The sequence below is a fragment of the Anastrepha obliqua genome, chromosome 1, assembly GCF_027943255.1.
Source record: "Anastrepha obliqua isolate idAnaObli1 chromosome 1, idAnaObli1_1.0, whole genome shotgun sequence".
NCBI lineage: Eukaryota > Metazoa > Arthropoda > Insecta > Diptera > Tephritidae > Anastrepha > Anastrepha obliqua.
The window spans coordinates 26240587-26265862 of NC_072892.1; the positions used below are offsets into that span (position 1 = coordinate 26240587).

At 35.5% G+C, this 25276-nt stretch overlaps 7 protein-coding genes across 10 annotated transcripts; 4 read left to right on the forward strand and 3 right to left on the reverse strand.

Annotated features, from left to right (window-relative positions):
- The first annotated feature begins 222 nt into the window (after positions 1-222).
- LOC129253472 (arfaptin-2) lies at positions 223-2256 on the forward strand. Of its 4 annotated transcripts, XR_008583717.1 has the most exons (7): positions 223-375; positions 535-772; positions 844-1339; positions 1399-1564; positions 1625-1732; positions 1789-2024; positions 2132-2256. XR_008583717.1 is itself a non-coding variant. In XM_054891865.1 (6 exons), the coding sequence occupies exons 2-6, from the start codon at positions 625-627 to the stop codon at positions 1831-1833; spliced, it is 963 nt and encodes a 320-aa protein (XP_054747840.1). In that variant the 5' UTR covers positions 223-398; positions 535-624; the 3' UTR covers positions 1834-2256. The 4 variants fall into 4 exon arrangements, 3 of the variants coding, with proteins under 3 accessions (XP_054747840.1, XP_054747839.1, XP_054747841.1); XM_054891865.1 differs by having other exon boundaries at positions 223-398; positions 1789-2256; XM_054891864.1 differs by having other exon boundaries at positions 1789-2256.
- Positions 2257-2652: 396 nt separating this feature from the next.
- LOC129253475 (diphthamide biosynthesis protein 3) lies at positions 2653-3608 on the reverse strand. The gene is made up of 3 exons (XM_054891868.1): positions 3381-3608; positions 3234-3308; positions 2653-3171 (listed from the first exon to the last, which is right to left on the reverse strand). Exons 1-3 carry the CDS (start codon positions 3486-3488, stop codon positions 3094-3096), a joined length of 261 nt encoding a protein of 86 aa, XP_054747843.1. The 5' UTR covers positions 3489-3608; the 3' UTR covers positions 2653-3093.
- Positions 3609-5994: 2386 nt separating this feature from the next.
- On the forward strand, positions 5995-7046 carry LOC129253474 (dnaJ homolog subfamily C member 17). The gene has a single exon (XM_054891867.1). The coding sequence runs from the start codon at positions 6073-6075 to the stop codon at positions 6958-6960; it is 888 nt and encodes a 295-aa protein (XP_054747842.1). The 5' UTR covers positions 5995-6072; the 3' UTR covers positions 6961-7046.
- A 1614-nt stretch (positions 7047-8660) lies between these two features.
- Positions 8661-11303, forward strand: LOC129236163 (GRIP and coiled-coil domain-containing protein 1). The gene is made up of 3 exons (XM_054870395.1): positions 8661-9021; positions 9095-10946; positions 11014-11303. The coding sequence occupies exons 1-3, from the start codon at positions 8940-8942 to the stop codon at positions 11192-11194; spliced, it is 2115 nt and encodes a 704-aa protein (XP_054726370.1). The 5' UTR covers positions 8661-8939; the 3' UTR covers positions 11195-11303.
- LOC129236164 (protein arginine methyltransferase NDUFAF7 homolog, mitochondrial) lies at positions 11255-13083 on the reverse strand. The gene is made up of 4 exons (XM_054870396.1): positions 12619-13083; positions 11902-12552; positions 11630-11809; positions 11255-11526 (listed from the first exon to the last, which is right to left on the reverse strand). The coding sequence occupies exons 1-4, from the start codon at positions 12958-12960 to the stop codon at positions 11362-11364; spliced, it is 1338 nt and encodes a 445-aa protein (XP_054726371.1). The 5' UTR covers positions 12961-13083; the 3' UTR covers positions 11255-11361.
- A 304-nt stretch (positions 13084-13387) lies between these two features.
- LOC129244516 (uncharacterized) lies at positions 13388-24917 on the forward strand. The gene is made up of 10 exons (XM_054882228.1): positions 13388-13630; positions 13681-14384; positions 14444-14578; positions 14638-14748; positions 14803-14966; positions 22565-22743; positions 22808-24150; positions 24222-24356; positions 24449-24559; positions 24762-24917. The coding sequence occupies exons 1-10, from the start codon at positions 13505-13507 to the stop codon at positions 24886-24888; spliced, it is 3135 nt and encodes a 1044-aa protein (XP_054738203.1). The 5' UTR covers positions 13388-13504; the 3' UTR covers positions 24889-24917.
- Positions 19053-21590, reverse strand: LOC129236166 (transcription factor Ouib-like). The gene is made up of 6 exons (XM_054870397.1): positions 21335-21590; positions 21127-21252; positions 20396-20934; positions 20189-20323; positions 20005-20115; positions 19053-19927 (listed from the first exon to the last, which is right to left on the reverse strand). The coding sequence occupies exons 1-6, from the start codon at positions 21467-21469 to the stop codon at positions 19519-19521; spliced, it is 1455 nt and encodes a 484-aa protein (XP_054726372.1). The 5' UTR covers positions 21470-21590; the 3' UTR covers positions 19053-19518.
- Positions 24918-25276: the final 359 nt, after the last annotated feature.

Consider the following 25276-nt stretch of genomic DNA (forward strand, 5'->3'; position numbering starts at 1 on the left):
AATGAAATCGCCTTGTTTCACTTTGGGCTGCCAGGCACATGGATACGGCGAAAAAAAAAGTCAGCTGATTTACGGATACCATCTTTAAGAGATTCGCCTTGCTATGGTCGTATGTATTTATTTGGAATGGAGATATGGGGTAAGCATTATTAAAAAATGGAGCTGTTCAGAAGGAGTAGTGTCATAAAATTAAAAATCGCACAGCAACACTGCCTACCGACGGATACGTTGCTGTCACTGGTAGAAAAAATTTCAGGCGTCGTAGGAAAAAATTTTCTTTGTATGGAAAAATTAATGTAAATTTAATAATAACAACAAAATTGGTGTTTTACCTTAGTAGAAGATTGTTTTGTAGCGACCGGATATAAAATTGTGGTATTCAAGATAATTTTTTTGTGGCTAGTATTTAAAATCGATTTTTGTTTATTTCTCCCACTCGCCGACTGTCGATGTCATTAAACTACCGCATCTGATAGCTATGCGAGCAGAAATAACTTATAGTGTTAAAATTTTTTAAATTGTATAACATTTCAGGAACCATTGCCCCAAGTTCAATAATTGATTGGTGATTGTGAAAGGTAAGAGGTGCAACTGACCAACTGGTAGCCATTTGAACCCAACGAGATGGCACATTCAATACACACAGAGCGCAGCATTCATGAAATGCTCAAAGACACACCACCTTTGAATGAAAGTGGTAGTGCCATACACAGCGGAACCGAAGGCAGGCCCTTCATGCCACCAAATAGTCTACCACTTCATAATCACTCGGGTAAAATTTGCATTGAAATATTTATATACTCTTCAAGAAATTAAAAAACAAAACTTTTATTATACGTCCAGCACCTGCCACACCCATGACACAAACCAGCCCACAGAACGGCGTGGACGCCGGTCTTTTACGTACGGGTGCCTCAAAAATCGACAGTATAAAAAATTGGAGCATATCAACTTACAAGTGCACTCGTCAAATAATGTTAGAAAAGTTGGGTAAATCACAACGTACCGTTGACTCTGAACTGGAAGCGCAGATCGAGCAGTTACGTGATACACAACGCAAATATCTATCAATTTTACGGCTGACGCGCGCTTTCAGTTCACATTTTCACCATGTCGTTTCAGCACAGCACGCGCTAGCCGAAGCATTTGCAGATTTAGCACAGAAAAGTCCAGAGCTGCAAGAGGAGTTCACTTGTAACTCGGAGACACAACGAAATCTTACCAAAAATGGTGAATTGCTCTTAAGCGCGCTAAACTTTTTCATCTCGTCGGTGAATACATTGTGCAATAAAACGATTGACGACACGTTGCTCACAATTAAGCAATATGAAACTGCAAGGTACGTCAAAGCACTTACAATAGTACGTTCATTAAAAAGTAAATTTCTTAAAAAATTAGAGTGGAGTTCGATGCATATCGTATGGATTTGGAAAACACCAAACCCGAGTTGCCACAAAGTCCAGTAACTGAGGAAGCGCAAAAAAACTTTTCGCATCATAAAGAACTTTATGAAAAGTTGCGAGCTGATGTAGCAGTGAAAATGCAATTTCTCGACGAGAACAGAGTGCGTGTTAAAAGCGATAATTTTACTTTTTGTGTGTAAAGCTGTTTATTATTATTACAGATTAAAGTAATGCATAAACAATTGGTGCTGCTGCACAATGCAATTGCGGCGTATTTTTCCGGAAATGCCGTTGCTCTAGAGAACACAATGAAACAATTTAATATAAAAGTACGTAAAAACTTTTTTCTTAGCTTGATGTAAATAAATCTTTTGTTTAATTTTAGTTGAAGGTGCCTAACGCCGCAACTGGGTCATGGCTGGAGCAGTAGTACTGCTAAATAACCGTCCCTCGTAAATACCCAATGGTCATAAGCACCTACTATAAACTAGCAAATATCTCAAGCATATAAAATCAACATCAAATATTTGTCCAAAAAACAAAAACAGAAAGGCGAAATAATAAAATTGGTGTACATCTTAAGCTAATTACATTGGAAAGGGGCATTACCAATTAATTAAGGTAACAGATGTAAAGTTCGTTTAAACGCGAATAGACAACGCATATATGTTTCTATATATATTCTTCATTGCTTTTCGTGTATTTTTAAATAATTCAAACGAAAAAAGTTATTGAATAAGCTTGGATAATGAAATGGAAAATAAGCGATAAAGTTGCATTACATAAAATAATTAGTACTGTAAGAACACGTAATACAATAGTTCCTGAGTTTCTCCTGAACTACCAATTTGAATCGCCACCACTTGTTTCCATCTTAAGTTACAGAACTCATTTTGATATTTTTCTATAAAACGTTGACAGCGAGATAAGAAATTTGTTTAAAAGTCTCAATTACTCGAATATTGTTTAGTAGGCAAGTATATTAGTATATTGAAACATTAATTCAATTGTAAAAATAATATTGTCTGTATAACGACACAAAACAATCAATTTCATTATATTTTTTTGTAATTTTATAACTTGAAACTGGTGCAAATAAGTAAAACACTTTTGGCCAACTTAAACAATCAACTTCTAAGTAGAGTGCACCACATTATCTATGTGCATGCATCTATATACATAAATATAATTGTTGAACATCGCGCCGAAAGCTATGCAGACAACCATAAAGCTAAACTAAATATAAAACTAATTATTTATTCGCTCTTTATTAATTTGAAAGTTTTCATTTATGTATTTGTAAGATAACTTTTGTCATTTTATTATTTTAGTCAAATTTGATATATTATATTTGTTTTCAAAAAAGTTGTGTTTGCTTTCCTTTAAACCATAATAATAATTTATATTATAAGTATAATATCAGAAAGTGACGCCCACATTTCACATACAAGCAGTATTGGTCGATAATCCAGCAATTGAATAAATCTTTCTCAACTCCATTAATGTTTAAATTATAGATGTAAGTTCAATAAAAAGTAAATATTTGCAAATAATTATAATGAGAATATAGATATATAAGAAAAGATGCAAAACATAATTGTTTATTCTAGTCAACAAGTATTAAAAATATATATATTATTAAAGAAATATATAAACACTTTCTTTTTACAAAAGAAGCATTGCTAATTATTTAGTGTTTTTCCAAATTCATATTTTTCATTTTATCATTAAGGACAGTTTCTTCGTCTTCTTCCGCCTTGAACATATTCTACAAGTAAGAATTTAGTTATTAGTCATCATTGAAGACTTTCAACGTTTTATTGAACTTACGGCATCATAAATGACTTTAATGATGAGTGAACAACTCGGACATGTAGCCACTTCCTCACCCTCCATTAGTTCTTCCTTAAAAACAAAGGGGGGAAAAATGAAGCACTTGCACAAATATACTCCTTTTGTTTAGTGTGAGCTGGTTACCTTGGTTATTTGAAATCGATCTCCGCACGGACATGGGTAATAATAAATCTCTTCTTCTTCATCATATTCCATGTCCTCGATTTCGACCTCATCGTGGTAAACACTCATTTTGTAATGTTATCACATAATCAGTTTGCAAATTATTTAACTTAACATTGACAATAAATTGCTAACAAAATTCACGTTGCTTGGAATCGCAATAGCACCAGCGGCAGCGGCAGCATGTTGACAAAACGACAGCCATAAATAAACAAAGCGAATTGAGTTGAAGGTGGCGCCTTCGCAAAACAGTTACTTTATATTTCCTTTATATATATATTTCATACGGAAGACGACATGGCAAGAAAGTGTGTGTGTATAGAATTTCTTGTTTTGTTGTTGTTGTAGCATAAACAGTCCCCATACATATACGGGGAATGTTGCTGAAGTGACAGCCCTTGTTCTGGTTACGTAGAATGGACTGTCGTGGGAACGTCTTCTATTAGGTAGTATCTACCGTTGTCGCCCACTCTTCCTCTTCACAAACAAGTAATTCCCCCAAGGCGTAATTCCTTTAGCAACTGTAACAAGGCAGAGTACTTTGACACTCGAAGTGCCAGACAAAAAAAAGTGTGTATAGCGTAGTACACATAACAGAAGTCAAACTTTCAAGGCAGACAAAGAAAGAGGGAGACACCCGAGAGAGAATGAGAGAGAGAGAGAGAGAAAGAAAATATATCTAAATAAATTCACAACATTTACAGAGAATATAAATAGACAAAATTTATAATACAAAAAACGAAGAAGGGTCGACCGATGTAGGTAAACGTCGGACACAAACCGAGGCGACAGCGCGCACTACTCCGAGCGTTTATCACCCGCACAAACGCAGCGATTCCAGGACCGCAAGGCAATACGTATTTATAGTACGAAAAAGCACTAGCCAGGAAACGGAAATAAGCGCCAAAAAGTAGGCACTAAAAAACGCCAAAAAAATTGGGACCAAAAAACGTCCCAAACAGTAGGCACCAAGGAAACATAACGCCAAAAAGTAGGCACCAAAAGTATATTTCTTACAAGTTTGCACCAACAAACAAGCGCCAAAAAGTAGGCAGAGTTATTTCTCACTAGAAATTAGCAACCACAAGGAAAAATAGCCTAAAGTGTATCTAAGATATATGTATATAAGGTATAGCTCTCTCTCTCTCCTTTTCCTCTGCGTTATATCTTTTTTCCCTCTAGCGGAACGAAAATACCCAAAACGTTGCATGGCCTTGAAAGTTTACTCTCCATTCTCGCTCGTCCATCGACGCCTAAGAAGATTCACTTCAAAAAGTTGCCGAAGCAAGAATGACAGAGTAGGAGATTGTGATTTAATCTCACAAGAAATTGTATCTCACTAGAGTTTGTATGTTTGTGAAGAGGAAGAAACTGCTAACCACAAGAAATTATATATACACACACACAAAATTTGTTGCCAAGATGTCATGGCCAAAAAAACCGCATCAGGAGGCATTGTTATAATTTGAGCTTCGCAATTCAACACGCAGTACTTCACTTTGTTTAGTTCTTTAATTTGAAGTTCCCAAATCTTAAATCCACCATATTCTCAAGCCATTCACTGAATATTTACAAGCAAGTAGCTTCCCTTTCATTTCTTTGTTTATTTGAAGATATGACCTCATCGGTTTTCAAAATCTGTTTATATTCAGATTTGTGTTTGGGTGCTGAAACGGGGAAGGTCGGGAGCTGCATTTTCCTGTCTTTACATATTCTTTGCAAAACGGTTCGTACCTGTTTCTCTAAAAATTAAAGAGAAAAGAAATTTAAATGTCAGCGTTTCGTGTTACATGTCACGTAAATTTATTTTATTTGAATTGAAAGAACTTGTAAAACAAATATTATTTATTAGCATCGAAAGCTTTATAAATAAAAGCATCCATTAAAACTTAATTTTACATCTGTAATGCTTACACCTGGAGAATTGTGAAATATCTGTTTGACCCATGGTGAACAGATTTTTAGAGGAGTCGCCAAGATCAGATCGTTAACAGGATCTCAGCGAACTTGAAAGAATCAGCTGATTGATTGATGTAACAGAGGTCATGACAGCGATTTGTTTACGAAAAAAATTAAAATTGTGTTGGTGATATACGAAAAAAATCAACACACCTCATGATGCTTCGTTGCCATCTGAACAGCCTCTGGTTGGACGAGTGTGTAAATATGTGTGAAGTGAGCTTACAGAAATCTGCTGCCGAGTCTCCGATGATGTGGCAGCCGAAGTTACTAGCAAAATTTTGTTTTTCGTCATAGCTGATGGCCAATCCTGATAGTCTATAATCCTAGTCTTTGACCGTGTTCACACAGGGACACTTTTATTGCTTTAACTTTGCGAATTCACTTTGGATGTTGTCCGTTGCTTGCAATTGCCCACAAACACTGCCATAAACAGGCGTTACGTGTCAGCTGACACGATCAAACTTATCAATCACCCTGTATAAATTCGCTTAGGAAATTACCTTTTTTGTATCATGCTATAATTTGTTGTACACAGTACACGAACATAGCTATCATAAATACATGTACGTCTAAATCGAACAATACTTTTTGCATGAAGGCTGTGAACGTTTATAATCAAAACAAATCCTAATAGAATACAAGTTGGAAGAAGTTCACTTTTATTCTTTGTAAATATAATATCTCAATAAAAATGTCTGCTGCAAAGTTCAGTGACATAAATCTTTACGAACTCCTCGGCATAGATTTTGAAGCTGAGCAAGCAGAGATACGAAAAGCTTATCGCAAAAAAGCCTTAGAATGTCATCCTGATAAAAATCCGGACAATCCCAAAGCGTCAGAGCTCTTTCACGAGTTATCAAAGGCTTTGGAAATACTTACCGATACATCAGCGAGAGCGGCTTACGATAAAGTGTTGAAAGCCAAAAAGGCCGCAGAGCTACGGAACAAGCAATTAGATAGTAAGCGACAAAAGCTGAAATCAGATTTGGAGCAGCGTGAACGGGATGCATTACACAAGTTATATAGCGCTCAGCCATATCCCACGGTCCGGAAAACTGATGAAGAAGTATTACAAGACCAAATTGAAAGACTGCGGCGTGAGGGTTCAAAGCTTCTAGAAGAAGAGCAACGTTTGATGCGAGAACAGTTGTTACGTACAGTGACTGAAAACCAGCGAGCACAAGCGGCATCATCTTTTGATTCAGCGGCGCATCGGATGAAAATCAAATGGAAAGCAGAGAAGAAAGATGCCAATAATGGTGGGTACACACAAGAAATCCTGAAAAATTTTCTGAAAAAATATGGCGAGCTTGTGGCGTTGGTGATGTCAAAGAAACCGGGCAGGGCGCTGGTAGAATTCAAGAATCTTGAGGCTGCAGAGATGGCATTAGCTTATGAAAAAGGTCTTTTGGAAAATCCACTGCAACTAGAATGGGTTACTCCACCAGCTCAAAAGGCAGCTAAAACACTAAGTAATTCTTTGGATTATGAAGACTTGGTTATGCGTAAACTTCGACAAGCCGAAGAACGGAAAAGATTAATAGCCCAAATGCAAGCTGAAGATGAAGCGGACGGATGAACTATGTTATGTAAAATAATTAAACTGAAAGCATTTTTCAAATGTCAATAAAAACTTTAATACTTTCATTTTGAAAGCATATCTAATTATGCTTACAACAAAAACAAACAACTTGCATTCGGATTTTTCAGTTAGTGATAAGGCGTCAATCGGATTTTGAACACCTGCAAGTGTGTGTCGATCGTGGTTGCTTAAAAGTATTTTGATAATTCATGGTATTTAAGTGGGTACAAGTGTATGAGAATTTTTAGTATTTAAATATATGCCTCTTTCAACAAAATCTAAATAGGACGGAAGTGACTCCAAACCAGGTCAGTCACCTTGCAATGCAATTTTTGCCGATTTCTTCGTCGGTGGCCTTAAACCGTTATTCATAGTCAAATCAATAAATTCTCTGAAATGAAAACCCTTAAACAGGTAATAGCAGTAGGGCAATTAACTGATTTTCCCCCTTTTTTTGGTCTGTAAGTTGCCAAATTTCATTTAAATTACTTTAAACTATTAAACTTCGTTTATAGATTTTGAGACCAAAAACCAACTAAGTAGCTTTGTTGTTTGTATTTTTTGTTCTACTGCTGTTGTCTGTTCAATGTGCCTTGTTATCGAGGAACTTCACAATATTGAGGAAAGAAAACTGATTTATCACACGGTGTACAGAAACTAAAGGTGGCGTTTTCCGAAAACCGCTAGTTATTTTTCGCGATTTTGACATAATATCAAACAAATAAAACAGCCAAGAGGAAGAGAAAGTACTTGCTATGGTACTTGTTTGTAAATAATCAGTGAATGGATTGGTGCTTGTACAATTTGTAATCTCAAAATTGTTGGGCATAATTTAGTTTAAAATTATACAATTTCTGTATTTATTTTCCTTGTTTCAGGGTTATTATTTTTGGCACTAATTACTATCAGCTGTTTTATTTGCACTCTTTCAATAAGTTAAGGGGTTAGGGGTAGTCAGAATTTTCAAAAAATTAATTTTTTTTTTTTGCATTTTCTTAAAGTATAATGTTTTAAAAATATTGTGTAAAAATTTGAAGTGAATCCGACAAATACTTTTTAAGTTATTCAACAATTAACAAAGGGCGCTCGGCCGCTCCGGAGCCGATGGCAAAACTTTAAATGCGTTTTTCTCAAAACTATGTTTTTCAAACTGGTGAACACTGTAACTTAAAAACCGCTACGTAGATTTCAATAAAATTTATACAGCTTTTGAAAAACATAAAAAACTTGTGCCTAATCGAAGGATTTTTTTTTTCAAAAATTTCGATTTTTTTTTAACAATTAACTGTTGGGTTTTTGCTCTAAAATCTGGAAAAAATTTTCTGAGGCCGCCATTTTGTTCATTTTGAAATAAAAAAAAGCTTCGATCAGGCACAAGATTATCTATTAATAAAACTAATTTTTCTTGTCCGATTGGTTTTAGATGAATCTGCAAGGACTTGTGATGTTCACCGCAAGGGACTTCTGGAGAAACGGGCTTCACACAAACAGCGATAACTTTTGCAATTATTAATTTTTTTTTTTGAAATTTTGGTGAAGTCAAGTTAAAACATGATGTTCTTATGCTATGTTTTTATTTTTGTTAAATAAATTAATTAAGTAGCAAAAAAAAATTCGTGAAAATCATCATTTTTTCGGGCCTCTGACTACCCCTAACCCCTTAAGGAAGTAAAGCGCGAAACCAGAAAATAATTCCTATTTGATCAAGCCATTTAGTATTCCGCTCTTTTCAGCTAAAGAAAGTTTGATCCACCAAATTGTTGTATTTGTAGAATGCAATAATAACCGCTTAACTTTGACGATTTTGGATTGTGTGTCATCAGCGTAATATAGTGATCAGCTGATTGTTTTTGTTGACGTGAGCCATTAATTCTCAAGGCGAATATCATTCTTGATTAATTCTCCAATAATTTAATTTGTAAATTGTTTGGGAGGATGCAAATTTTGGAATAGTATTTGTAATAATTCTTGGTATAATGGACCGTAACAAGCGTGAACTAGAGACTTTGGTGTCTTCACAAAAAGAGCAGTTGGCTAGATACGAGAAGCGTTTGAAAGGTAAACTATATACACATTTGGTAAAGAGAATACCATTTTGAAGGGATAATTATTGTCTGCTCTATTTTAATAGACGTCGTCACAGCTTATAAAGGGCTACTCAAAGAAAAAGAAGCACTTGAGTCAAGCTTGGCTACTTTAACAACCACCAAGAATGGAACGAATAGTGAAAGCTCTACTCCTACTGACACTGCTGCAGTTGATAATTCTGAGGTAGCAATGGCTCCTGAGTCAAGAGGCCTTTTCGTCGAGGATAAACAACAATTACAGACACAAATTATGACATTGATGAATTCCCTGGCGACATTATCGGCGGAGAAGTCTCGAATGGAGGCTTCTTTTCAGGCAGATAAGAAACAATTACGTGGTCAATTGACCCTAAAGGACAAAAACATTGCTGATCTGAAAAAAGCAATTAAAGACAACGAAGATAAAGCCAAGGCGCATTTAGACGAAATGAAAGCAAAGTGGATTATCGAGTGCCAGGAGCGTGAAAAAGAGACAAATAACCAGATGATTATGATACGGGAACTACAAAAGTTATATGCTGACGAAAGGCATCTGAAAGAAAATATTGAAATGCAATTAAATAATTTCAAAACACAATTTGCCAACAATGAGGCTGAAAATGTACGTGTGCGTGATCTTCAAGCACAGCTTAAAGAGACCAAATCACAGTTGATGCAAATACAAGCTAATAATTGCGACACACAGCATACAACCACGGATGCTGCTGGCACGGCAGATAATAATATTTTATTAAAACATGTGCAGCAACAGATGCAACAACTGAAGGAACAACATGCTGTTGCCATCAAGAATGAGCAGCGACGTGTATTGCACGCAGAAGAGCAAAGTAGACGTCAAGCAGCCTTACATGAAGATCGGGTTGCTAATTTGGAGGCTCGCTTAGCAGAGCTCAGTAGTACGGTTGGTAACTATGATCGTCTACGACAACAGGACCAAGAAAGCATACAAACATTACGCAAAAAATTGCAAGAAATAGAGCGTAATACTGATTCAAGTTCAAACTTGGCCATTACTACAGATTCCAATGCTTATCATTGGCGTCGCAGGCTAAGTAATACTGGATATGAGATTCCAGCCATAGTTGATGAAATTATGCGTTTGAAAAAGTTGTTAATTGCCGAAAACTCCTGTGCTGCAAGTCCCATAGATATGAGCAAAATATTTTCGGTTAGCGCAGATCACACACATTGTCACGAAGAACTGGAACATTTGCAACAACAATATGATGCTTGTAAGATGGAAGTGGCGCAGCTTCAGGAGCGTTTGCAAGTTCAAAAGTCGCATATATCCACATTACAGGAAAAAGTGAAGGTATTAAATCGCAACATTGATGAACAAGAGCTGGATCTAAAAAATCAGGCGGAAAAACAACGACAAGCTGTTAAAGAAGAACGTGCTAAATGGAAAAGTAAACTAAATGAGTTGGAGAATGAGACACGTTGTAAAGTTGTTGACTTGGAACAGCAATTGCAAAAGCAAAGACAGCGATCCTTGCAATTACTTGATGAAAAGGAGCAGGAGATAAAAACCTTGCAAACGTCATTTGAAGTTTTCCACAGTGTCACTTTACCGACTACAACAGTTGGCACACACGCAGAACAGAACCTACCAACGTCAGCTTCTGATGCAGAAAGCAATGAAGGAGTTGGAGTAGGCAGCAGTAACTCTCAGTTGGGCTCAAAAGTGTCAGTTAAAGCAAAAAGGTTATCAGTAGGCGAAAACTGCCACATGCTTCATTACGCAAACGAGATAGCCCGTAAGGATATCGAAATAGCTGGGCTACGAAAGGCAAAATATGCTGCCGAATCGGCTTTGCGCAAAGCCATACAGGAAAAAGTGAATGCACAAGAAGACCTCTGTGATAAAATCGCGCTGCTGGAGGAACACGTGGACAGGTGTATATGATTTTAACTTTACTCGTTATTTATATTAGTAATTAAATTTGCATTTATATTAATTTAGATTGGAACGCTGCAAGACACGTGAAGGAGCGAATCTTGAGTATTTGAAGAACGTGATCATTAGTTATATCGTAACACGTGACCCGGATGGCAAACGCCACATGCTGAATGCCATAAGTGCTGTACTACAGTTAACACCAGCCGAGATGCAGACGATTAATAACGCATTCCAAAAGAAGTAAGGAAATAAAATCTTCCTTTCAACCAATGGAAATACGAAGGAAATATATGTATACAATTGATTATATGCAGGATTAATTATATTTGTGTAACAGTGTAAATTTTTTAACAATAAATATTTAAAATCATGTACCTATTAAATAACAATCCAATAAAATTCAAGGAACTATTAATGAAAACCACTGACAGGAAACTTATCAAGGTGATCTCTCAACACGGCTGGAAACATCGAAAAGAATTTGAAGCGTTTGCCCATCTGCGTAGGATCTGTTAGCATTTTATAGCCACTCCTGATAACTTCAAGATTTTCTGGCAAAGCACTCGTAAGTAGTTTCTGAAATTAACAAAATTCGTACATTTAGCAGTATTAATGGAATAAAGAAAATTTTTGAATGGAATTAAATTTTCTATTTTTTTTTAACGATAATGCGACTTACCTCTAAACGAGCATCGCCTTCCATTTTCTTCAAAAAGCTGCCTTGATCAACAGGACCGAAGCAAAGTACTTTCCCGTGTTCCTCTGCTATCCGCTTTATTTGCCTAAAGTCGACATCTGCTGTGAGGTCCGCAGTACCTGGCGCCAGCAATGGCTCATGAAGTTGATGTTTTTTAAAAGCCTGCAAAAATTAAATTGTAAAAAGTAACGGGCACAAAATCTCATTCGATATGGGTTATAAAGTGAATTATATAAACCCGTACTCTTACTTACTCTGAATGTATCACCTTTTTCACCAAAATGGCCGTAATCCATTATCAAGCCAATACCACCGTCGCTTTCAAGCCGTTCCGTCAGCATGCTCACAATGCGATCTGTATCTATCGAATACTCTAGACAATCGCGTGTCTCACCTATAATTGGCTGGTACAAATGTGATATCGGTGTCGGTGCCTTCGAAATTATATAACGAAAAGCCAATTGATCAGCGGTCTCGGTGCTGTCATTACTGTTTACATCAATTAAGACTTCTTTCCACACTTCTCCATCACGTTGCAGTTTATGCACCGGCAAAGCATCGAAGAATTCATGTGCCAACACTATTGAGAATGCTCGCGGTACATCTTCTAGCCGCTTGTGCCAGTATACGCGTGTACCAGTCGCCGTCTTGCCAGTCTGATAGTGAGGCGAACTATCGTCTGTCACCGTCTCGGTACTGAAACACAGACGCTGGGCTTGTATTTTACTCAAATGGGGACTTATTTCTACCATATGCAAGGAAAATTGACCAGCGATTTTAAGTTGTGTCAACACTTTAAATACATCGCGTGCTAATGTGCCCCGACCGGGCCCCAATTCAACAATTTGAAAAGGCGTCGGACTACCCAATTTACGCCACTCACTTACAACCCAAATAGCCACTAGCTGAGAAATTGATATATATCAATATATATAAAAATCAGTTATATGGGTACTCGTATGTATAAATACCTCGCCAAAAATTTGGCAAATTTCTGGTGATGTGATAAAGTCTCCTTCGCGCCCAAATACATCACGGTGCATGTAGTAGCCGCTAAGTGGATTGGTAAGCACCTCACGCATGTAATCTGCAACTGTTATAGGCCCAACTGCCAATATTTTCGCCTTCAAATGCTTCGTTAAATCATTTTGTACTTGAGGTTCATCCGGCTTTGCTTCCACCTGTGGCGCAGTCAGTTTGCGACTTAAAATTGTACTATCTGGACGGCGAACTGCTTTATAACTGTAATTTCGGCAAAAGCTCGAGTTTGCAGCTAACACATTGAAGGCACATTTTAACGATATTTTCTTCATTGCCGGTGATTTTTCAAAGGAATTTTAAGATTGCAAAAAAATTACAATACACTGCGAAGAGCTGCTTTGCTCTGATCAGTTTGACAGATTGATGTTTTGTTTATATGGCAGCACAAGTAGAAATCTTTTTAACATTTATTTTTTAATAATCTGAATAAAAATAGTAGAATAAAAAAGTATACTTAGTGAAAGGTACATATATGTAGATATTATAAAAATACAAATCTAAATCATTTCTTATTTCTAATTCTAATTATTTATATTGTCCATCTGTATTGATAGCAAGTGTGTAATGATATTCGTTTCAATACGCAGACTTGGCAGTTAAACAATATTTTCTTCGTCTGTTTTGTCTTATCAAACAGGCTGGTACCCTTTTATTATTACATTATGATATTATCAATGTGTTGGCAACACTATAGATCTCAATAAAATTTGTTTTATTTACAATTAAGGAATCAACAACAACCGTAAGCGTGCTTTATAAGTTGAATTGTTTATTAATTTGGGACCGTTCTTAACTATTGAAGAGCGTATTCTAAAAATGCGACAGGACTTAAAGCTTTGCAGGCTTTGTGCGAAGTCTAGCAAAAATATGCCCACAATTTCGCTCTTTGAGCGAAGTCGAAAAGTGGTGCTTCGAAGGATTTTCCAACTTACTAGTATCAAGGTACTAAGTGGCGAAAATCTGGAATCCGCAATAAACTTTTTATATTTTAGTTAAAAAAAATCAGCAATATTCCAGCGGTAATGTGTTCTGATTGTGAGACCGAATTGAATCGAGCCTATGAATTTCGTGAGCGCTGCATCAATGCACATGCATATTTTTCCAGTGCAGAATATAAGACACACATTGGTCAGACTCATGATAGAAAAGATAGGTGCAGTAAAAATAAAACGACAGAGGCAGATCCTACTTTAGTAAAAGTAGAGCTGTTGCCATACGCGCAAGATGCCATATGTGAAAGAGGAGATTTGGAAATGGTTCCGGAAAGGAAGCCCAAGGAGGAACTTGAAACTGCAGACGCTGAAAGGGAATTTATAGCTCTCAATGAAGATGTAATTATTCATGACATATATAAAGATGCAGAAGTGAATCTTGTGGATCAGTCAATGGAATATACAGCACACAAATTATTGCAATGTGATAAAATGGAAGCAAAAATTGAAATAGAAACGAAAGATCCTATAGATGCAAAAAACAGAGCAGCAATAGTTAAGCCAAAAAAAGTAGGTAAAGCGTTTATATATGAGCCTGGAGGAGATGATCCAACGGCAATCCATCTGAAGATTGAATCTAAGGGCGAACGGAAGAACAAAACAAAGACGTACATATGTGATCAATGCGGTAATCATTTTAAGTATCGTAGCCATTTCTACTCGCATATTACACGGCATACAGGCGTAAAACCTTTACAATGCGAGTAAGTCGTGCAGTTTGGAAACACTAAGCCACATAACTTTTTATAATTATGTCCTTCAGGGTTTGTCCAAATAAATTTTTTACTGAAGGCGAACTAAAGCGACACATGCGTCGGCATACCGGTGAACGTCCATTCCCTTGTCAACACTGCGAGCGACGTTTCACCGATTATAGCACACGAATCAAGCATGAACGGTAGTTTTCCTCATTCCAATGCCAATAATCTATTTGTCAAAGCCACTTATTTATTTCAGCACTCATACCAACGAACGTCCATTTGTGTGTCCACAATGTGGTAAAGCTTTCACAACATCTTATGTGTTAAAAAATCACATGCTTGTACATACTGGCGAACGCTCCTTCAAGTAATACATTTTGAAGGATTTGAAAAATTGTATACTAAAGTTTATTTTTAACAGGTGTACTCTTTGCAATAAATCTTTTCAACGTCAAACTCATCTCATCGTGCATACTCGTTCCTTGTCACACAAACAAAATTTTGAACGTGAACAACACAAGTTGACACAGCAGGCAAGTGAAGAAATGAGATCGCTTTCCTCACAGTTATCAACCATGAATACTTGAAAACTAAGTAAAAGTGTATTGTCTCATGAACTGTTTAGATTACAGCTTTCGATTTTCAAATTTTTGTTGTTAGCTTAGTAGTTTTCACAATTCTATACTAATTCTGAAGGATTATTATTTTTGAAGTATATACCTACATATTTCTTAAGTTACTAAATGTTTATTTGAATATTACACAGCAAAATGTATACGATTACATATTATTTATATTAAAAATGCATTGAAATTAAAAAGTAGGTTTAACCCGGGTTCCATTTCTCTGCAGTAGAAGCAAAAACTCGATCAACCTTTTAAGTGAAGCGGGACCATAAAAAAATCTCCTAACGATTGCGTACATACCTCAATCAGCTTGCCTAAATCGTAAGGAGGATTTGGTTAAGTACTGCCATAGTTGTACTAAAAACGTTAAGCTATATTTTCAGTTTTTTATTTTTTAAACAATTTTTTGGTAACGGGAAATGTCACTCCACTAATACATTAAGGCTTGGATATGTACATTAATTTTTATTATTAAAAGCGTTTTATTTGTGATCTTCATGATTTTCATTTTTTTATATACTTAAGTAAAACATACAACTATAGGCTATTTTTACAATGATTGACCTTAATGATAGCTTACATAATTAAGGGGTTAGGGGTAGTCAGAAGCCCGAAAAAATGATGATTTTCACGAATTTTTTTTTTGCTACTTAATTCATTTATTTCACAAAAATAAAAACATAGCATAAAAACATCATGTTTTAACTTGACTTCACCAAAATTAAAAAAAAAAAATTAATAATTGCAAAAGTTATCGCTGTTTGTGTGAAGCCCGTTTCTCCAGAAGTCCCTTGCGGTGAACATCACAAGTCCTTGCAGATTCATCTAAAACCAATCGGACAAGAAAAATTAGTTGTATTAAGGGGTTAGGCCACTCTAGGATTTTCAAAATATCGAATTTTTTTTTTTTTGCTTAAAAGATGCTTTAAACTCTTTAGAATATAAAACAAAAAGTCCTATGCGTGAAAAAAATGTTTATCTCTAATATTTCGTACTTTTGCGCGAACGCCTCTGACGTCTCTGATACGACTATTCAAATTTAAACCGTGTTTATCTCAAAACGTGATTTTTCAAAACTGCACGCAGCATAACACAAACAATTTTTAATATTTTCACTTGTAATTGTACAAGGATCTTTAGAACATTATTCCGCACTGAAATACGTACGGATTTTTTTATTAATTAATTAGAAAAATTTTTATAAACAATTAACGGTTCCATTTTAGATGAAAAATTCTACTTTTGACTTCAAACATCTGCAAAATACACAAATTTCAATATTTCTAAAATCCCGTACGTATTTCTACAGCTATACTCACGTCGATTGAGAAGAATTTTTTTAATTTGGTTTAGGTGGACATTTACGTCAGTTGTACTGCGTGCCGTGAAGTGCCTTTTTCGCAGGGCGCGTTCAGAGATTCACTCCAAAGGCGCCATTTTGTAATATTTTTCAATAAAAATATTTGTAATTACACTTAAATACATGCTTAATAATATACTTAAAAAGTTTTTTCCTAGCACCTTTCTTTCAATGTAAAAAAAATCCTTAAAAAACTGCTTTTTTTACAGTAGCTAGAGTGGCGTAACCCCTTAATAGATAATCTTGTGCCTGATCGAAGCTTTTTTTTTTCAAAATGAACAAAATGGCGGCCTCAGAAAATTTTTTCCAGATTTTAGAAAAAAAAAACCAACAGTTAATTGTTAAAAAAAAATCGAAATTTTTGAAAAAAAAAATCCCTTGATCAGGCACAAGTTTTTTATGTTTTTCAAAAGCTGTATAAATTTTATTGAAATCTACGTAGCGGTTTTTAAGTTACAGTGTTCACCAGTTTGAAAAACATAGTTTTGAGAAAAACGCATTTAAAGTTTTGCTATCGGCTCCGGAGCGGCCGAGCGCCCTTTGTTAATTCTTGAATAACTTAAAAAGTATTTGTCGGATTCACTTCAAATTTTTGCACAATATTTTTAAAACATTATACTTTAAGAAAATGCAAAAAAAAAAATTCGATTTTTTGAAAATTCTGACTACCCCTAACCCCTTAAATCCTAGATGTTTAACAAAAAATTAAAATTATAGTAGTAAAAAAGTTGTAGAAGGTATTAAAGAAAAAATATAAAAAATAATAGTAGTAGGGATTAATTGGATTTAGTTGAAAGAATGAGGAATTATTTGAAGCGCGTTCTCTTTTATACATTTAATTTTTAGCGGTGAATTATTCCAAAGACGGACAGAGAAAACAAAGTATTGATATTCAGCCACCAAAAAATCTTTCTAAATCATGCGACGTAACCGATTGATTAGTGAAATTTTATGGGATAACTTGAGACTAACTTATTTTTATTTCACAATAGATCAGCTCTGGTCAGAGTGCGTAATGGCCTTCTATTAATAACTTATTTTTATCTATAAAACACTTTTTCGATAAATATTTTACTAATAAAATATAAAAACAAGCATTGATCATGATCTTGAATAAAATTTTTGTCATATACATAATTTCTAGGAAAGGAAAATATTGAGAATTTCTTAGCACTGTAAGGCTGAAAAGAGCATCAGGATAATTAGCCAAACTGCAATGACTAGAATCCTCCTGACAATGTTGTTGGATATAAAATTTTTCAGTTTTGAAACCCTTTCACTTTATTAACCAGATAGTTATACTGTCGAAATCGACTAAATCAAACTACTTATCCATATAACTTATATCCCTCATACGACTGATTGTTTAGATATGACATTTTGAGTAAAAAATCGTCCATTCTTTCGGTTGGTTGTTCAGATACGCGATTTTTCCACGGCGCATTCATTAAAGGTGATGGCACAAGACCGAAAACAATATTTTGTACATTAGGATTTCGCAACAGAAGTAAAAGAAAAGGACGAACTGCGTTGAACAGCCGACTGTCGTGGAAACGCTGGTCTACAAGAATGATGGGATACACGATTACACCTTCCGAATGCGCTGCGACGTAATACCCAGAGAATATACAAATAAAAGGATAAAAATGCCGAAAAACTACAAAAGGAAGTATTTTTATAATTGAAGCTTTCACAACGCAGAACCCCGTTTTTATTTTTTTGTTTAATTTAAATTTTACAAATTAAAAAATTACCAAGCCATTCACTGAATTTTCACAAACATGTCAAAATCGCGAAAAATAATACCAAGATATTCACTGGATTTTCACAAACATATCCAAATTGCGAAAAATAATATCAAGCTATTCACTGAATTTTCACAAACATGTCAAAATCGCGAAAAAAGTAACTGTTTTGGGGAGGCTCTACCTTCGATATTTAATTCACCTTGACTAAAAATTGCTTAGTGTAAATAAGGTGGCAGCCTTTTCCCATTTGAATTTTGATTTAACTCTACCAAGGCGAATTCATAGAAGGTGACTTCGCTAGAACAAACAAATTTTGTTTTAGTAGTTTGATGGTTTGATTGCCAAAATTTCAATGCGAATGCAAACAAATAAGGCAACAACAAAGAAGCAGGTATTAGAAAAAAACCGAATCGGTTGCTTAGCGAAGCCGCCTTGGACTTCACATTCAATAAATCGTCTGTGATACATCTTGACATTTTGCATTTTTTGTTGATCTTTTTCATTTCGGCAGGATACGATTGACATTTTCCGTTTTGGCAAGAACTTACGTTATTTGGAGACTCGTATCGTACGGATACTAGTATTTCTTTCATTAACACGTTGAGCCCGGCATCGATATTACTGTACTTTCCATTTGGCCGGCAACGAGCGAGCAATGTGACTAAAAAGGTCATCACGTTTTGTAATAGATGTAAAAACAACCCATATTTCTGTTTAGAGTGTTTCAATAAACTTCATTAAAATTACTATACATTTATTTTTAACTATCGGTCTTAGTTCATTGTCGGTCCCTAGGGACCGACGCCGGCCAAACGGAAAGTTCACTGTCGGTCCCTAGGGACCGACGCCGGCCAAACGGAAAGTTCACTGTCGGTCCCTAGGGACCGACGCCGGGCTCAACGAGTTAAACACAACACACTAAAGAATTTAAAAAATATTTCACGTACGATTAATTTATTATTATTTGTAGGGGATTTATACAATATAACCCTAACTTAATTAGCACACTGGCTACTAGGGCCTTCGGTGCTCGATTAATTTATATTCATTACTTACACGAGATGTCGTGCGACATCGTCTCTTACAGTTCGTATCCTAGTTACATATCTGTGAGCTTCTGACAAAATAACTCATTACATATTATCAGGTTTTGCTTTTGAACTAAAAAAATGTAATCTTTCATAGAAACATTTCGTATTTCAATTATTATTTTTATTTATTATATTTTATTTATTATTATTGATTAGCTTCTGGAGCTGTAAGTATGAAAATGTAATGGTTTAAATTTTGCATTATACCATGCTAAGCAGAGAAAAGTTCTTTTGCCAAAAGTCCGCAGACATGTAGTCATATAGTCATCAAGGGGTAAACAAATAAATATTTAATTATTTATATTAGCCAAACTATTCAGCATTAATGTAGTCATCAGAGTTGTGATGTTGCACTTCCTCATCCGCTTCTTCCACATTTGTTATTGTGTTCTGGTGTGTTATAGTTATAATATGTTGGTCAGATTGCTCTTCTTCTTCTTCAAGCATATCAGTAAGTTTGATATCTGTAGCTGTAAGATTTGTAACTGTTTGATGTGGCTGTAGCAAATGCTCAACTTTCACATCTGTGGTATTAAGATTGCTGACCGTTTGCTGATTTGTTATGGTGGCAATGTGTTGATTTGGATGCACCTGATGCAGCAAATGCTGCACTTTAACGTCCGCTGCAGCAAGATTTCTAACTGTTTGCTGATGTGTTATGGTTGCAATATGTTGGTCTAACTGATGTTTACGTGAAAAAGTTTTATTGCAAGGTGTACAACTGAAAACGCAAGATACAATTTAAAAAAAAAATATATATATATTTTTTAAATCATTTTTTATGAATAACGGACTTACGGGAATGGTTTTTCGCCGGTGTGGGTTAACATGTGATTCTTTAAAACATTGGAGTAAGTAAAAGATTTACCACACGTCTGACAAGTAAACGGGCGTTCATTTGTATGAATCCTTGATGAAAAGATTAACATTAAACATTTATAACAAATATACACATATCATAAGTTTAAGTATCACAATGAACCTTTCGTGTTTTATATTCGTGCTCCGATCAGCAAACGTTCGCCCACAGTATTTGCACACATATGGTTTTTCTCCAGTATGCACACGCATATGACGGCCGATTTCTGAGGGGCATGCGAAGGTTTTACCACAAATTCTAAAATAGAAATAAAATTTGAGTATTACTAAAACATTAACATATGTATGTACAAAGACGGGTTTCACTTACTCGCATTCAAAAGGCTTTTCAGACATATGACGGCGCATATGCATTTTCAGCAAACTACGTTTCGTATATATATTTCCACAAATTTCGCACATTATACTGGCTATCTCCGGTTCTTCCTTCTTCTTTCTACCCCGATTCGATTTCTTTCCACTATGTAATTCAGACTTGATGCTTATCCCTTCTTGTTTTCCCTTTGGCCGACCCCGTTTACGACCAGAATTTTCACCTGTTGGCGGTTCTCTTTTTATATACGCTTGTGTTGCTGTCTGTTTTACAATAACTTTCGCCACTTCTTCTTCAAAATATTCACTGTCAGTATATTCAATAAATTCTTCAGCACTTTCTGTATTGGGCTCCATATCTGATTCTAGTATTTCTTCTTCAACCCTTTCAGTTATATCTTCTAAATTTACTTCTTGAGCATCGATAAATTCAGTATGCATGTCGAAGAACATTTGACTGTCGTCTTCGTTATCTTCCTCGATTTTTGATATTATCTGTGAGTTGTCATATTCCTGCGGCTCAGTTTTCAATTCGGACTAAAAAAAGTTTATATTTTATACAGGTCTAATTTACAACTATTGTTGTTGTTGTTGTATCAGCATAATCATTCCCCCATACACATATGGGGAATGCTGCTGAAGTGACAGTCCTTGGCCGGATATAAATCCGGGTCGTTCCGGTAACGTAGAACCGACTGTCGTGGGAACGTAATTTATAACTATATTTACCTTTACTATAGCATCTAAAAGGGCATGCTCACTCGCCTGGCACATGGAACGGAATTTGAAGGAAACATTTAGTTTATCTAAGCACTGAGAACAAATCATCTTGGGAAACTCTTCATGAGGTTTCAGCTAAAACGATATTAGCATCACATTTAAAAATTCCATATTTATAGTAAACAATTAAAAGTATAGTAAAGTCAGCAGCGCTTACCACAATTCCACCACAGAGTTCTATGCGCTGCACAATCTCGGTACAAGAATCATTTTCATTTTCAAACAGAGGCTGCATTGTGCTTGTGTTAATATCCTCTGTGAGGCAAATACGACACAAATCATATATATGCATTACTGCAATTTTTCAGCAAATTTCCTTATATTTTGTTTAATGCAAATTAATAATACAGGTCCCATAAATATCTCTAATTGATCGATATAAGAACGCGTACTAGTATATGTGGATGTGTGTCGCAAGATGTTTTGACAATCACAAGTGTCATTCAACGCCTTCTTCAAACCGGGTGTTTCAGATGAAAAACAATAATCAGTTATTTATAAAAACCAAAATACAGCAACCATGCAAATTAAATTATGATTGTGCGCCTTCAACACTCCGCTTTCTTATTCGGTTTGATTTTGACAGGCAGCTGCCTCAAATGTATGAAATATTTGCTTTCATTGCAATATTAATACAGTTGGAAAAAAAAAATTTTTAAGTGGATGCGCTAGATTCATTAATAAATGCCACTCCGCTTCACTTCATTTTCTATTAGCTCCTGGTGACGTTCAAGCATGCATGTCTTGCAGCTTATATGTGTGCGTGTCGGGTGACACACGAACTTGATTCGTCTCACACATACTTGTTGTCGGCTTTTGCATGATGAAAATCAAAAATTTTAGATATAAGCGTCATGCACCCGACACGCACACATATATGTAAGCTGCAGGATATGCATGCTTGAACGTCACCAGGAGCTATGATCGTCGGATTGATCTGAAAAATTGGAACTGTTTATTTAATAATTCCCTTCCTTATCTTGTTTCGTTGGTTTTCATTCGAATAAAATTGTAAATCTAAAAACGCCCCGAAAAAGTTATTATATTACTGGTGCTGCCCTAATGCCACTTTGCTATGATGTTACAAAAATATCTCTTTTGAAAACATGTCTTCGAGTGTTGCAAAATGTTAACGCTGTGATATTACAATTTTGTATGGGATAAATTATTTAATTTCCATCAGTGCGCAAAAATACCGAGTTAATTTTACAACACCGAGTACTAAATGAAGAGATGCAACCGTAAAAGAAATCCGAGTTGACATTTCGCCTATCCGAGCTGACGCTTTTGGAAATGATCATATATTTTTTTTTATTTTGCTATTGAAATTTGTGCTTCGATCTGAATATAAACAAAATTTTTGTGGTTTAGAGTGAATATTATTAAGCTTCCGTAGACGAGAAGCAGACAAAAAGGAAAATTTACAACTGCATGCCGGTAATGGAAATCAGCATTAAGTGGAACGTTTGCCGCATCTGTCTGGCAGAGGAGCGACGAAATTATGCAAAATATAATTTGATTGATTCTAAAATTGCCAAACAAATTTATGATATTGCTGGGGTGCAGGTTTGTAATGCTGACTATCCTTATATACATTTTGAAGTTACCAAATAACCAATATCTTCTGTAGATGGATACGAGCGACAACTTACCAGATAAGATTTGTCGTAAATGCTTGCTTTTGCTAAAATATGCTTGCCACTTTAGTACAACCTGCCGAAATTCGGACGAATATTTGCATTCAGTTATTCAAAAAACAAAATCTGCTACATCTATGCTAAAAATGGATAAACGTAGGGAGCGTTCTGTGGAGTTACTGGAAGAAATGTTTAACGAAGATGCTGAGGTGATTTCGCCAAATGAAGGAGACGAAGAGCAACGGGAATCAGCAACTGTGGTACAATTAAACAAAAATGATATTAAATTGGCAAGTTCCACAGTATCACCGGAAAAAATTGGTGATTGCGAAAATGATGATAGAGTGTATCAAACTCAATTGCTGAGGACTATTCCAAGCACATCCACAGTTTTAAGAATACAGCAATCTAATAGTACATTCGGCGTCACAGGCACTACTACAAGCTATGTGATAACCAAAGAGGATAACAAAAAAGTTGGTAATAATTCTGTGACGACATCAAATAAGAAATATAACAAAATCCACAAAGAAGGAAAAAATTATGACCATGACTACATAGACCAAGAATTTGATGAAAATGAATTAGATGATTTCGACGACAGCAAAGCAAGTTATAAAAGACGGCCTTTGCGAGTTGGTAAATCCATTTCTGAATGCAGCATGGATGATTTGGGTTATATTGATGGCAACGAAGAGAAACAAACCGACGCTCTGAATATTATAACCGATCACAATGAATGCAGTTTAATTAATGCTGATAATAAAATAGATGAGACAGATAGCGCAGGTGACTGCGATATAAAGTTTGAAAAAGAGAAGCTATCATCTAACAGTGAGGATGAACATGTACAGGAAACAGATGAACTGTTTTATATCATCGACGAGCCTGTTATTAAGGAGGAGGAGTCTTCAAATCTGCAAAGTGAAGATGTTGATGTTGATGCTGATGCTGATGCTGAAGCGGATGATAACATACAGTTCATCGATGTTTTAGCTGGAACAGATGCTTGTGAATACGCAGAAGAACCAGTTTATGACAACTGTGAAACAAACAGATCTATGGTGCAGTTAGAAGAATACCTGATAGATGAAAGTGATAGCGAACCTATTGTTCAGCAAGAATTGGATGTAAAAGGAGAACAAACGACGGAAGAATCTAGCAGTACGACTATTAAAGCCAGGGATCGAGAACATCGTGGCTCGCCGCATAGTCGAAGAAAAGGCAATGATTCTTATATGTTTTCCTGTGAAATTTGTGGAAATCATTTCACCAGCCGTAGCCTTAGAAATTATCATATGCGTATACACCGTAAAGAAAAAAATTTCGAATGCGAGTAATTCAACTTCAAAAAAAAAAAAAAAATAGAGAAATAGTGTTTAATGTTTTTGAAATATATTTTTGCAGATTGTGTTTCAAGCGGTTTACGGCGGCATGTAACTTGACAGCGCACATGCGTATTCACACTGGAGAAAAACCATACGAATGCAAATTTTGTTTACGAAGATTTACGGATCGTAGTACGCATGTGAAACATGAACGGTGCGTATTGTTAGAATATTTTTAAAAGAAGGAATATTTCTCAATATCCATTCTATCTGGTTAATATTTAAAATATGCTTCTATTTTCGCAGAGTGCACACTAATGAAAAACCCTTTCAATGCAACACATGTGGCAAATCATTTGCCCTGTCCACCACGCTTCGCACACATGAAAAGGTGCACACAAACGAAAAACCCTTCAAGTGAGTAAAAGCTGTAGAGTATAGCTATATTATTTTCAACAACTAATCGTAGTATTTATGTTTTACTAACAAACGATTTTTTTTTAATCTTGGCCTTAGTGAATGTAAAACAAATAAATTCAACACATTTTTTTTTTTTTAATATTAGGTTTACAACTTGAATATTTGTTCATTATCATTCTCTTCATTTTGTCATTTTCAGGTGTGAACCTTGCAACAAATCATTCAAACTACCTCACCAGCTTAAATCTCATCTGCATACAAATCAACATAAAAGCATTGTTATGACCAACGAATTGAAAAACTCTGAGTATGAAAAATGCAATTGAATAAAAAAAAAAACTTAGCTATAGCCTAGTGTGTAGTGAGATTTCCTTCATCGGAAAATATTGTGTTTGTTTTTATTCGGAACAGTACTTCATGCTGTGATGCAAAAAGGAAGGGGTATCTATATATATAAAAAGAAGTTACATTTCCTTGGTAATCTTATAACTCAAGAACCGCCAAACCGATTGACACAAAAATTTTAGAGTTCTTTTCTATCTTTGAGGTGGTGGTTTGTGTGAAGTTTGATTGAAATCGGTGCGCCGTTCCTGAGTTATGACATTTTATGTGAGTAATGGTTTCCTCTCATACGAAATGCCTGTATGGGAAAAACAACAACAAATACACAGCCGCTTATGAGCGTTTCTGTTGTACTGTTGTGGTTGGAAGTGT

Bases quoted from the DNA above. Each gene is read 5' to 3' on its own strand.
- LOC129253472 (XM_054891865.1), top strand. From the start codon at position 625: ATGGCACATTCAATACACACAGAGCGCAGCATTCATGAAATGCTCAAA. The intron at 1,565-1,624 runs GTGCGTGTTAAA...TTATTATTACAG, and splicing joins AATTTCTCGACGAGAACAGA to ATTAAAGTAATGCATAAACA. The intron at 1,733-1,788 runs GTACGTAAAAAC...GTTTAATTTTAG, and splicing joins TGAAACAATTTAATATAAAA to TTGAAGGTGCCTAACGCCGC.
- LOC129236166 (XM_054870397.1), bottom strand. From the start codon at position 21,469: ATGCATATATATGATTTGTGTCGTATTTGCCTCACAGAGGATATTAAC. The intron at 20,116-20,188 runs GTTCATTGTGAT...CTTTTCATCAAG, and splicing joins ACGAATATAAAACACGAAAG to GATTCATACAAATGAACGCC. The intron at 19,928-20,004 runs GTAAGTCCGTTA...TTGCGTTTTCAG, and splicing joins ACCGGCGAAAAACCATTCCC to TTGTACACCTTGCAATAAAA.
- LOC129244516 (XM_054882228.1), top strand. From the start codon at position 13,505: ATGCGACAGGACTTAAAGCTTTGCAGGCTTTGTGCGAAGTCTAGCAAA. The intron at 13,631-13,680 runs GTACTAAGTGGC...TTTATATTTTAG, and splicing joins TCCAACTTACTAGTATCAAG to TTAAAAAAAATCAGCAATAT. The intron at 14,967-22,564 runs GAAAACTAAGTA...AATATTATTAAG, and splicing joins GTTATCAACCATGAATACTT to CTTCCGTAGACGAGAAGCAG.
- LOC129236164 (XM_054870396.1), bottom strand. From the start codon at position 12,960: ATGAAGAAAATATCGTTAAAATGTGCCTTCAATGTGTTAGCTGCAAAC. The intron at 12,553-12,618 runs GTATTTATACAT...TCAATTTCTCAG, and splicing joins TTTGCCAAATTTTTGGCGAG to CTAGTGGCTATTTGGGTTGT. The intron at 11,527-11,629 runs GTAAGTCGCATT...TGTTAATTTCAG, and splicing joins AAGGCGATGCTCGTTTAGAG to AAACTACTTACGAGTGCTTT.
- LOC129253475 (XM_054891868.1), bottom strand. From the start codon at position 3,488: ATGAGTGTTTACCACGATGAGGTCGAAATCGAGGACATGGAATATGAT. The intron at 3,309-3,380 runs GTAACCAGCTCA...TTTGTTTTTAAG, and splicing joins ATCGATTTCAAATAACCAAG to GAAGAACTAATGGAGGGTGA. The intron at 3,172-3,233 runs GTAAGTTCAATA...TCTTACTTGTAG, and splicing joins TTAAAGTCATTTATGATGCC to AATATGTTCAAGGCGGAAGA.
- LOC129236163 (XM_054870395.1), top strand. From the start codon at position 8,940: ATGGACCGTAACAAGCGTGAACTAGAGACTTTGGTGTCTTCACAAAAA. The intron at 9,022-9,094 runs GTAAACTATATA...CTATTTTAATAG, and splicing joins ATACGAGAAGCGTTTGAAAG to ACGTCGTCACAGCTTATAAA. The intron at 10,947-11,013 runs GTGTATATGATT...ATATTAATTTAG, and splicing joins CTGGAGGAACACGTGGACAG to ATTGGAACGCTGCAAGACAC.
- LOC129253474 (XM_054891867.1), top strand. From the start codon at position 6,073: ATGTCTGCTGCAAAGTTCAGTGACATAAATCTTTACGAACTCCTCGGC.